The sequence below is a fragment of the Lissotriton helveticus genome, chromosome 7, assembly GCF_964261635.1.
Source record: "Lissotriton helveticus chromosome 7, aLisHel1.1, whole genome shotgun sequence".
Classification (NCBI taxonomy): domain Eukaryota; kingdom Metazoa; phylum Chordata; class Amphibia; order Caudata; family Salamandridae; genus Lissotriton; species Lissotriton helveticus.
This window is the reverse complement of record NC_136068.1, coordinates 1290028591-1290040831: the sequence shown is the minus strand read 5'-3', so window position 1 is coordinate 1290040831 and position 12241 is coordinate 1290028591. Positions and strand designations below refer to the sequence as shown.

General features: G+C 48.6%; 1 protein-coding gene across 2 annotated transcripts in view; it reads right to left on the bottom strand.

Annotated features, from left to right (window-relative positions):
* The window catches only part of MYO15B (myosin XVB), an 810836-nt gene that overhangs the window by 103600 nt on the left and 694995 nt on the right, over positions 1–12241 (bottom strand). For both annotated transcript variants that reach the window (XM_078654532.1, XM_078654533.1), the window contains one exon: positions 12097–12230. In XM_078654532.1, coding sequence (XP_078510658.1) covers positions 12097–12230 — 134 coding nt within the window. The remainder of the gene's footprint in view (positions 1–12096; positions 12231–12241) is intronic.

Genomic DNA, 12241 nt, shown 5'->3' with positions numbered 1-12241 from the left:
AATCAACACAGGTGCAGAACAACCGCATAGACAAATACACGCTGACAAAGAACCAGCAAGCAGAGCCTCAGCCGGGAACGCCGGTCACGGGCGAAAAGACTGATAGGCCTCAGAAAGAAGTCACGCTACAAGACGTTATGGCAACGTTAATACAGATGCAAACATCCATTGGCTCCATTTCCACTGAGGTGTCGCTGCTGAGGGCGGACCTCTCTAACATGAGCTCTACGGTGACGGAGGTGGAGGCCACGACGAAAACCCTCACGTCGGACACAACAACATTAAAAAAACAAGTGGCGCACCTGGAACGAATGAACCTACAGCTATTGGCAAAACTGGACGACCAGGAGGGGCGCTCTCGGCGCAACAACGTGCGCCTAGTTGGCGTGCCGGAGAGTATTCGGGGGCCAGAATTGGACCTATATGTGGATGACTTGATACAAACGAAGCTCTGCCCCCGGGGACTATCCAAATTCTTTTCGGTGGAAAGGGTGCACAGGGTCCCGGGCGAGCGGCCCAGACCAGGAGCTCCCCCGAGGCCGATCCTTGCAAGACTTTTCAATTTTCGTGACAGGGATGCGATCCTTTAGGCGGCCCGAGTGGGCCCCCCTATCCGAATAGAGAACAGTTCGGTGACGATATACCCTGATTATACGGTGACAGTCACGGCCCAAAGAAGGAACTCCGCAATAGGGAACTGAAGTATGCAATGCTGTTCTCGGCAAAACTGAGAGTGCAGGCGGAGGGAAAAACCTGTTTTTTGAGTCACCTGGATAGGCCACCGACTGACTGGAGGGCTGGAGATTAGTAACCAAAAATCAAGGGCAGGGGGAACGACGACGGAGGCCCTCCCAGCGAGACTGAGGTGTAGAACGAGAGGAGGAGACACGGCATGCGAGTGGGGAACATAGAGCAGAAAATGAAGAAGAATGAAGGATCAGAGGCCCGAGCAGAAACCATGGAACAGTCAATAAAGGAACAGACTTCCACTGGATAAACCCCACTGGAGGGGAGATCGATAAGCAACGGTAAATTAACTGGGACGCTTGGACTGCACCGGACTGAGAGTACGATAACGCTGAACTGGCACTACAGGGAGAAGACACTGCAATGATGAGAGAACAGCTACGGACTATGTAGAGACTCGGTTGCAGGCTTCAGATGAGTATTGCATAGGGTGGGGCGGGCGGGGGTAGTAGGGCTTCTCACTCCCCAAGTTACAAATGTTCAATGGTTTGGGACTGAAGCACTCTGCTATGTTGGGGAGGCGGGTAGTTTTAAATCCGCTCGGCAGGGAGGCAGGGTGGGGGATGTGCAGGGGGGGGAGTTTATGAAGGGGAGAGTTGCGGGGGCATTGTTCCCACTGTTCATGGGAAGTTTGACTTTAGAAAAAATGATGCATGACAGGTCAGATCAGATTGCGACACTCCATACACAGGGTCCGAACATCAACACATATGGCAGAAACAAACCAGGACACTAGCAGTACAACCGCAGGGACTCAGGGACCCAACAGCGGGCGCCGCAGCTAACAGTACTCTCCTGGAACGTAAATGGACTGGGAGACAAAATCAAGCGGGGATTGGTGCTGCAATACATCAGAAGGAAGAACCCGGCTGTAGCATTGATTCAGGAGACACACCTGCAGGGTACGGCAGTTAAGGCACTGAATAGATGGGGGTTCCACATGGCAGCACATGCAGAATTCTCTTCCGGGTCTAGAGGTGTTGGTGTCTTAGTAAATAAACGCTTCCCTAAGGTGGTGACAAAAACGTATAATGACGAACAGGGTCAATTTGCGGCCGTGACGGGTTAATGGGATGGCAAGACATACAATATGGTTTCTGTCTTTATCCCACCTACACTGCACCGAGGCAGCATTTGCAGATTTGGGGAAGTTCCTACTCACCCTCCCTGAGGGAGAATTGATTATAGGGGGAGATTTTAATGCAGTCATGGACCCAGACTTGGATAGACAACCTTCGAGGGGTGCAAGCCGAGAGACCCGGAAGTTGCGGGACTTTGTGGAGGCGTTGGGTCTACTAGATGTATGGAGAACTAGATACCCGACTGATAGACAGTTTACGTTCCACTCTGGGGCCCATAATAGTGTCTCTAGACTGGATTATGTCTTCACTTTAGCCACCGGGGTATTGGGCATCATAGACATCCAACATCTCCCGAGAGGAATTTCGGATCATTCCCCAGTTAGTATCACATACACATCCTCCAACTTACAAAATCGACAACTCTTCCCCATTAGACCAGGGTATCTACAGGATAGGAAGATTTGGAAAACGTTACTTCAAACCACCAAACAATACTTTGAGGAAAACGAACATTCGGTCTCCTCACCGTCGACACTCTGGGAGGCTTATAAAACGGTCTTGCGAGGCCAGGCCCTATCGGCGATTACAGGTGAAAAAAGGGATCAGCAGAAACACATAGGGGACCTCGAGGAGGCAGTAGGAAGGGCCGAAAGGGTGCATACATTGGATATTACAGAGGACACGACACATGCATTCGACCTAGCACAACAGGAATACAGGGCATAAACACGAGAGGAGGTCTCTGACAGACTTACAAAAACCCAGCATACTATATATGGACAGGGGGACAAGGCAGGGAGGTTGCTGGCATGGTTAGGGAAGAAGGAAAGGGCGAATAACTGGATAGCACAAATACGTACATGGGAAGGTACGCTAGTACAGGCCCCACAGCAGATTGCAGATGAGCTGGCACATCACTATGAATCAGTGTACACACGGCTAAGGCAACAGTTGAGGACAATCAGGCATTCTTGCAGGACATACAGACTCCCACCTTGGGGGACGACGCTGTTTCAGCACTAGAAGAAGACATGGCGCAGGCAGAGATCGCGCAAGCGATTAGGGCACTGAACACGGGGAAGGCGCTGGGACCAAATGGTATCCCAATAGAGTTTTATAAACTAGGGAATGCACAGCTAGCGCCACACCTCCTAGACATGTATAATGAAAGCTTAACGATTGGGGCTCTACCGAGGGACCAGCGCCTGGCCACAATCGTTGCGATACACAAGCCGGGCAAGCCAGCGCAGGAGTGTGGTGCATACAGGCCGATTTCACTGCTCAATGCAGAGGCAAAGATATTAGCTAAAGCCCTAGCTACGAGACTTCAGCCCTACCTAGCTGACATCATCCACCCGTACCAGTCGGGCTTCATGCCCCACCGCAACACCGCACTCAACCTGCGGCGGCTGTTCGGAGTGCTGGAACGAAGGGAGACCCTAGACGAAGACGCGGCCATACTCTCCCTAGATGCGCGTATGGCATTTGATCTGGTGGAATGGCCCTTCCTCTTTGCGGTCCTCCAGCATTTGGGCTTCGGCCCTAAATTCTGTAAATGGGTGGGATTACTATATGAGCGACCATTGGCAAGAGTGGTAGTGAGCGGCTGTCTCTCCAAAGAATTCTCGCTGGATAGGGGGACACGACAGGAGTGCCCGCTTTCACCCCTGCTCTTTGCTATATTCTTGGAGCCCTTAGCGCCATGGGTCAGACAGGACCTCACGATAAAGAGCAATGGACTGGGAAGATCGAATCTCGTTGTATGCAGACGACATCCTATTGTATCTTACCTCCCCAGCGCAGTCTATTAACTGTTTACTTGACATCTGCGCTGCGTACGGAAGAGTGTCTGGATACATGATAAATTGGGATAAGTCGTTGTTATATGTCCTCCGAGGCTCGCCACCTCAATTACCAAGAGGGTGCGCGCTACAGATAGTCACAGATGGCTTTAAATACCTAGGGATCTTCATCACACCTGATCGGATGCAATTCCTTGATAAAAACTTGATGCAGCCGCTACTGTGGCTCAAACAGGATGTCCAGCATTGGTGCACATTGCCCCTTACGCTCCACGGTCGTGCAGCACTGTTTAAGATGGTGGCGCTACCGAGATTCATTTACGCACTGCAAAACATCCCGTTCCTGGTCCCGTCTAAGTATCCTAGAGCAGTAGAGGCAGAGATAATCACTCTCCTATGGGAAGGGAAGACACCTCGTATTGCTATGAAAAAACTAAATAGAAGCTGGTACGACGGAGGGATAGCTTTGCCTGATATTAGGGCCTATTATTGGGCCTCGCATCTTGTCCCGATCAACCAATGGCTACATGTCCCCCAAGACGAGCCAGCGTTTCGGCTGGACAGGCATATCTTGGAGAAAGCTGACATCATGGATACCCTGTATAATAAGAGACGAAAGCAATCAGCCACCGGACCGACACTCCATACGATTAACATTTGGTTTATGGCGCAGCGTGTATTGGGATGGGAGGGAGTGATTACATTGGCAACGCCACTGTGGGATACCTAAAAGCTGGGTAGGCTTGGCAACTCCAAGGGATTTCGGAATTGGGACAACATAGGGATCTCGTCAGTGGGCGACCTGTGGCAGAAAGGAATGGTAATTCCATTTGCGCAACTACAGACCACTTATGGCCTCGCTGAGACGGAGCGCTTCCGCTATATGCAGATTAGACATGCCTTGCAATCGTCTCTACCGCCAGGCGAGACCCCAGAGGAATCCTCACCGTTAGAGGATAGGCTCCTGACTGACCACCTTCAAAAAAGGGCGATCTCGATGATTTACAGGAAAATTATTAATAAAAGACCTGACCCCACACACACAGTGAAGGTGGCATGGGAAAAGGATGTGGGGGACATTGATGAGGCGGACTGGCGAGATGCACTCGCCTCCCCGAAAGAGGCTGCAATTCCGTCCAGACTACGGCTGGTGCAGCTTAAAATACTGCACCGCACATACTACACGAGGGTGCTGTTGCACAAAATAGGGAGTGCAGATACTTCACAGTGCTTGAGAGGGTGTGGTGAACGAGAAACCTTCTTTCATACGGTGTGGGCCTGCCCCACAATAGGAAGATACTGGATGGCAGTAATGAGGACACTCTCCCAAGTTGCAGAAATTACGATATTGCCTGAGCCAAAATATTGCTTGCTAAACATCTGGGAACCAACAGATTTGAATGTGACCATGCAGGGATGGGTGACCCTGGGAGTAACAGTGGCAAAGCGGAACATTGCGCAGCGATGGGGCTCCGGCACCAGTCCGACTCTAACCCAGTGGTCCCCTGATATGGACCTTGCAATGGTTGCAGAGAGATCTGTTTTTGTATACAGGGGATGTCCCAAAAAGTGGGAAAAAGTTTGGGGTAGTTGGAACTCCTATAGTGGTGGAATCTGCGAGCCACAGCTCCCGGAGGACAGTGATTCAGATGGGAGCAACTGAATGCCTTGTATATCAGAAGACCGGGCTGCCACGCCGTGCAAGGGAGGGTTTATGGACCAAAATACCCTGGAGAAGAGCCCTCACATTTGAAGGAGCAAATGTATCTATATGCGAGCTTGTGATCTGTATTTATGTCATGCAAACATTAATGTCCGATTTTTGCTTTAATCTGTCAAATAAAAAGTAAAAAAAAAAAATAAGCTTATAGGAAGCAGCCTGAGGGGACAACTGTGTTAAGGCTCGAAGGGAACACACTTCAGAAATATGAGAACCAAATTAAGGTCCTCCTGAGGCATAATGAAAGGGGAAGGTCGGAACATATGTACAAGACCTTTTAGAAATATATTTACAATGGGAGATTTAAATAAGGAAGGTTGGTGAGGCAGCCGCAAGAAGGCAGAAAGATACTCTTTCAGAGTGCCTAGAGCAAATACCTGCGGATCAAGGGTCAAAATAATAGGTAAAATATCAGAAAGGGAGGCAGAATGAGTGTCCTTAGACTTTGCTGTACAATATGACACAAACCTTCTCCATCAGCAGGCGTATACCGTCTTGGTGGAGGGACACCTAGCTGCAAGAATAACATTACAGACTTCGGGAGGAAGGATCTCCATGCAAGAAAGCGAAGAGTTGACTGGTTACGGTGGAGAACCCTCCCCTGCTGCTGTGACAGGAGATCCTCTCAAAGGGGAAGCCCATTCAGAGGATCAATGCTCCTGCTCAAAAGACACCAGATTCTCTGTGCCCAGTTCGGAGCCACAAGGATGATTTGGGCCCAGTCATCCATGATCTTCTTGAGAACTCTGGGCAGGAGTGGTATGGGCGGAAAACGTACAAGAGGCCTGTGCTCCACTCGCGACAAAAAGCATCTCAGAGTGAGAGCCGCCTTATGGCGTGCAAAATTGCTGACATAGCGTGTTCTCAGTAGAGGTGAACAGATCTAACCACAGCTCTTCCTACTGTTAAAAGAGACCTTGCGACCACCTCGGGGTGGAGATGCCATTCGTGATCCACTAGGCACCAAAATCTGGCCTGGCGTTCATGGAACTTGCCAGGTGTTGAACCACCAAGGAAAGGCCCTGCTGTTCCAGCCATGTCCAGAGACGCACAGCCTCTTAACAAAGGGTCATCGACCCTTTGCCCCAGCCTGTTTGTAACAGTACCACAGTGTGGTGGTGTTGTTTGTGAACACTTGTACCAGTTTTCCCTTGATGGAGGGTAGAAAGGCATCCAAAGACAATCGGATCACGCTGAGCTCCAACAGGTTGAGGTGGAGTCCCAATTCCACCAGAGTCCTCTGATCTCCACCTCTCCCAGATAGCCGCCCCATCCCAGCAGTGAGGCATCTGTCACTACTCTGAGATCTAATTGGGGAAGGGAGAGGGATCTGCCTCTGACCCAATCGCGGTTTGTTAGCCACCACTGCAGGTCTTTTGCAGTTTTCTCCGAGATCCGGAGCATGGAAGAGAGATTACCCTGATGCTGCGCCCACTGGAACTATAGGTCCCACTGCAGAGCCCTTGTATGCCATCTGGCATGTGGCACTCACAGGATGCAGGAGGCCATGATGCCAAGCAGCCTCAGAGACAGTCACACCAAAATCCAGGATAGAGGCGGAAACATCAGTATCATAGCCTGAATATCCTGGACTCACCACTCAGGTGGAAAATCCCAAAACTTCACTCTGTCCAGACCAGCTCCGATGAAAGAGAGCATGTGAGAGGGTGTCAGGTGTGACTTCGCCATTTTGATAGTGAACCCCAGCAAATGAAGGAGGTCCGCCATAGGCTGTATGTGGGAGACCACGGCCTGGGGCAAGCCCATCTTGAGTCATCAAGCTAGGGAAAGACTGGCATCCCTGATCCACACATATGAGCAGCGACCACCGCCATCACCTTGGTGAATACCCGAGGGGCGCTGGTAAGGCCTGAGGGGAGCACGGTGAAGTGAAAATGCTTGTGGCCTATCATAAACCGAAGGTAATGCCTGTTGGAGTGAGAACGTAAACCTTCCAGAGGCTGTTTATTTTCAATGAGGACTGCAACCAGTCCTCATGTTTGCTGCTGGCACCTTTTCTATGGCTTTCTTGGTCAAGAGAGCTTGACATTCTCCTTGGAATATAGACAAGTGGTCTCAATGAATTATAGGAGCGGCTCTTGAGATATCTGCCCAGTATGTAGGATATTATTTTGACTTTTGTAGTGGGTACTTTAAGGTCTAAGACCTTTATCTCCTAAAAGTAGCAAAAGAGGCTGATTCCTTTGTAGCTGTTGCTGGGCTAGGTAAATGTAGGCTAGTGTCTGGGAAGTGTATAGTCCACTGGCGTCTCGTGAGTCAAAAAAGCGATTTTCTTTGTCATAGATTTGACTTTCGTTGTTGTCATCAGGGTCATCATATTGGTGGGGCAATGTTTTGGGATCCAAGAGGGGACATTGTTAAAGTGATTGCAACCTCAGCGGAGGGTGCGTCGGATTACCCTCTGAGTCTGAAATGACTATCAGCACCCCCCTACTGGATCAGTGGCATAGAATCAATGCTCAGGGTTTATTTGCTGGTCCTAGCATCGTAAACGACTTAGCCCCATGTCCAGAGTCAGGGCTGATACTGAGGCAGGGTTGAGTAGCACAGTCTAGGACAACTCTGCTGGAGGCAAACTGGCCGAAGGCCACCTCGGATCCTCTAGGCCCGTAGGTGGTCCAAAGGGATTCAGTCAGGTATAAAAAAGCGTGACACTGACTTTCTTGAATTTGCAGGGTTGTTGTGACATCGCCAATGGCACAGGGAAGTGACGACACATAAGGGTTGGAGTCTGTTCTAAGGACGGGAAATGGGTTTACCACATGAAGGTATATGGGGTGTCACATGACTTCAAATTGTGGAAGTGGCAGGAGGAAGGGAAGCCATGCTTTGGCTTCTTCTGGTTTCTTAGACTTTTGGACTTACCAGATGAGTGGGACTTCAAGGATAAATGGTCTTGAGATCAGCCTCTGGAGCAAGAGTTTGTCCAAGCCCTGACTAGGACTGGGCCTTCCTCATCTTCTGACAGTGTGTTGCGACAAACAGTTTTGCTTCGCAGTACTGAATGGTCTTTGGATTCATATTTGCATACTTGTCACATCTTTGAATGGTGTTTGGAGTCTAGACACCAGAGACCTACCTTATGGGGGGAGTCCATCACCGTTATCTGGTTGCGAAAATCCTTACCTGGGTTGAAACCTGTCCTTCAGAAGGGTTATGTCCCTTGCAGCCTGGGAAAAGTTTTTTGAAAGAGTTTGTTTGGCTTGGCAGTGTTTCAGGGAGAGCTCTGGATGCGCATCGGAAGGTGCAGAAAGAAAGGAACTGACGTAAGCATGCGGCGGTAGCGGCTATATTGGGGCCCCCCCGACGCCTGGAGCGACACCTGGTGGCCCACCGCCCTCGGAAACCCGCCAACCCCCACAGACCACGCACGCAACCTGGGAATCATCCTGGACTCCGAGCTCAAAATGGACCGCCAGATCAACTCTGTCTCATCTTCCTGCTTCCACACCCTCCGCCTCCTTCGTAAGACCTTCAAATGGATCCCCCTCGAACACCGAAAGACAGTCACTCACACCCTGGTCACCAGCAGACTCGACTACGGCAACGCACTCTACGCCGGAATAAACAAAAACCTCATCCGCAAGCTACAGAACATCCAGAACGCCGCCGCAAGACTGGTCCTCAACCTGCCAAAACACTGCCACATCTCCCAGCACCTGCGCACACTCCACTGGCTCCCCGTCGAGGCGAGAATCACCTTTAAGATGCTCACCCACGAACACAAGGCCCTCCACGGCACTGAAACAGCATACCTGAACAGCCGACTCAAATTCCACGCACCCCAAAGGACCCTACGATCAGCCCAGCTCTCCTACGCCGTGGTCCCCCGCACCAGAAAGACCAGATTGGGAGGCCGCTCCTTTTCCTTCCTCGCTGCCAAAGCATGGAACGCCCTTCCGCTCCACCTCAGACAGACAACATCGCTCCCCATCTTCGCAAGAAACCTCAAAACCTGGCAATTCGACAGACCCCCTCCTTGATGGAATGGAACCTGCAGCCCCCCCCCCACCCCCACCCCTAGCGCCTTGAGACCCTTACGGGTGAGTAGTCGCGCTTTAACAAACCCCTGATTGATTGATTGCCCCAATGTAACTTCTGGGGTTGGACAGACCCGATGCAGAAACGTGCAACACCACCTACTGACACACAAGGGTATTGCTGAGAAAAATCTCTAGATCCATTCTAGAGCCTGTGGATTTCACAAGTTGAAGAATCTGCACTTAGAGGAATCCATCAGAAACATTCAATGACATCCTCTGACTAGTATTTGATAAGAGAAGCTGGAACTGCAGAAGGAGCATGCTCAGAAATCTTGAACAGTAAATCAGCCTTAACTCTATGACGATATCTGAGCAGGAGGAGGCTCAGCAGCCAACATAACTGGAGAATGCGAGACATTGACAGACTTCCCAACTCCCTAGATTACTACCAAGCCAGATGTAGTTGCTAGAGGCTGCGGGCTTTCTAAGAATGACTAGGAAGTGAGAGTCATACTATTAGTCCAGAACCAAACCAGGCTACATTCTGCTGATCAATCAAGAGGCAGTGTTAGGAACAGCATGTATTCAAAACTGCTCACTCAGAAGGTGAAGAGAGAGGCAAATTGAGAGATTTGTCCTGCTGGTAGAACTGTGAGATGATTAACTTGTTGATATGTTGCACTGGCTGAAGGTAAGGCTGATATGGCACTCATATTAAGTAACAGGTATATAGATGGTGTTATGTGTACCCAAACTGGAAAAGAAGGTGGAAGTTGCGTGGTACCTTTTCTGTAACTTGTCTCCCTAACTATGCTGAAAAGTGAGAATGAGTGAATCTAAAATGGCTGTAACTCCGATACAAACAGTTGACCTACTCTTTAGGAATAAGATGGAAGATAGTTTACAAATACACAATCTCTTGCAGTGCCCCTCACATCTCTATTGTCTACCAAAATAAAGAATGTGGCTGAACATAAGGAAAAACAGATGATGGCATAAGGAGCAAATGTAACTGAACTGCTAACTACAGAGAATAGTTGCATAATACCCATGTGCTTGATCTCACATTGAATTGCTAAATTAGGTTAAACAGATCTCCCGCCAGACCATATCAGTCACAAAAGTGTTATAAAATGCATGAGTACTACAGAAACAGATGATAATCATGTACAGTGTGAGAAAGTCAACTCAAGTTGACACCAAAAGATTACGGCATGTTTGAAACAAAAGCTACAACACAGCCTCCTTGAACTTTCATGTCAGAAAACAGTCAGTGATACACTTAATCCTGATCTTAGCTATGGAAAAAGGACTCAATTGGGGATGGTCCACAAAAACAGAGTGTGCCACACCGGCCTCCCTCTCATAATGAGAGTTTCCAATGAGATCGGGAATGCCAAGGCAGTTTTACAATCCAGCAGAAGAAAATCTCTCAAAGCAGTTCCAATTAGCACCTGAAGTTTTACGTAAGAACTCTTTTTAGCCTCTTGGGCAGCTGGCAGAGGATACTTTCAAGCCTGGTCAACCTTAAACTCAAGCAGAGAAACCACAGGCATCCACAACAGGTCGGACTAAGCAGGCGGACTATGCAGGGGACTCGGTGTCTGCAATCTACATGAATGGAATGATTAAAGGTCCTGGATCGGACTCAGAGATTGAAATTAGTAGTCGAGCAATTAGCATCTCTTCTACAAGACCTACAGGACCTAGAATCCATACAAGTATCAAACAATATCCAGCAAATCACAAGTAATGACTGCAATCAATAGGCACTAAACTTCAAGTCGTAGATCAGAAAATTGAAATTTGTTGAGACGATTAGATGAAGCTGAGGGAAAATTAGCCACCACTAAAGACACTTGCAAATCTCAATATGGACCACACAAAATAAAAGCACACAAAGAGCATAAACTTTGAAAATTGCTCAAGATGGCCATTTATGACTTGTTGGCTTACCAAAATACTCATAAGGTCACACCTCCCTATCAGTTAGTCAGGCACAAAACAACTATCAAAAAGTGCCAGAATTGCCATATACTAGATTAGATGACTTCTCGGACTATAGAACAAAGAAAGAAGTACTTAACCAAAGTCTGGACAGAGAGAGTGTTTAAATCAACCACTGGGGTGACAATCTAAATTTGTTACGCTATGATCTTAGAGATGTCCCAGAGGAGCAAAAATAGGCAAAGCCCGAGTTCAAAGCTCCGGCTGCACAAGCACAAATGGTCCAACAATCTAGCCTTAAAGTTCTGCAGCAAGGCATGCTTAATGTGTTACAGGATGTCGAATACATATGAATGCTACTACAGAAGATCATGTATGTAATTATCCCAATTCAGCAGATATACATGATTTTTATATAGTGTATTACTAGTGTTTAAAACTGTGTATTATATATTGGAGTAATGTTGATCAGTGCATTGGAAGATCAGGGCTGCATAATGAAAGAGGGCTTTCGGCTTTGCGCATGTTGGTGTGCACTACTTACATATTCCTATGATTTAATTGAGCAGGCTATATTCCGGCCCATGACTATCATTCTCGAAAAAGCATGGGGATATAAGAGACCTGTTTTTGACATCAGTTACCAAAAATGATGAATCCTTGTCCTTCACTGCTCCTGTTGAGGTTAGGCGGGGACGATTCTGCCCCTGTGGGATCTCATCAGCACCTCCACTTTAAACATTACAATGGTGTGGCTAGCACACAAATAATTCATGGGATCTTTTATTACCTACCTGAGATGTCTTGTCCACCACCATTATATGTTCGCGGTTCACCGCCATGTAACAAGGGGCTGGTACACCTGGTTCACTCATTCGTTTGACCTCATAGATATTACTGTCAAACAGGGGTAGTTGGGTAACGGTTTCTGCAGAAGAA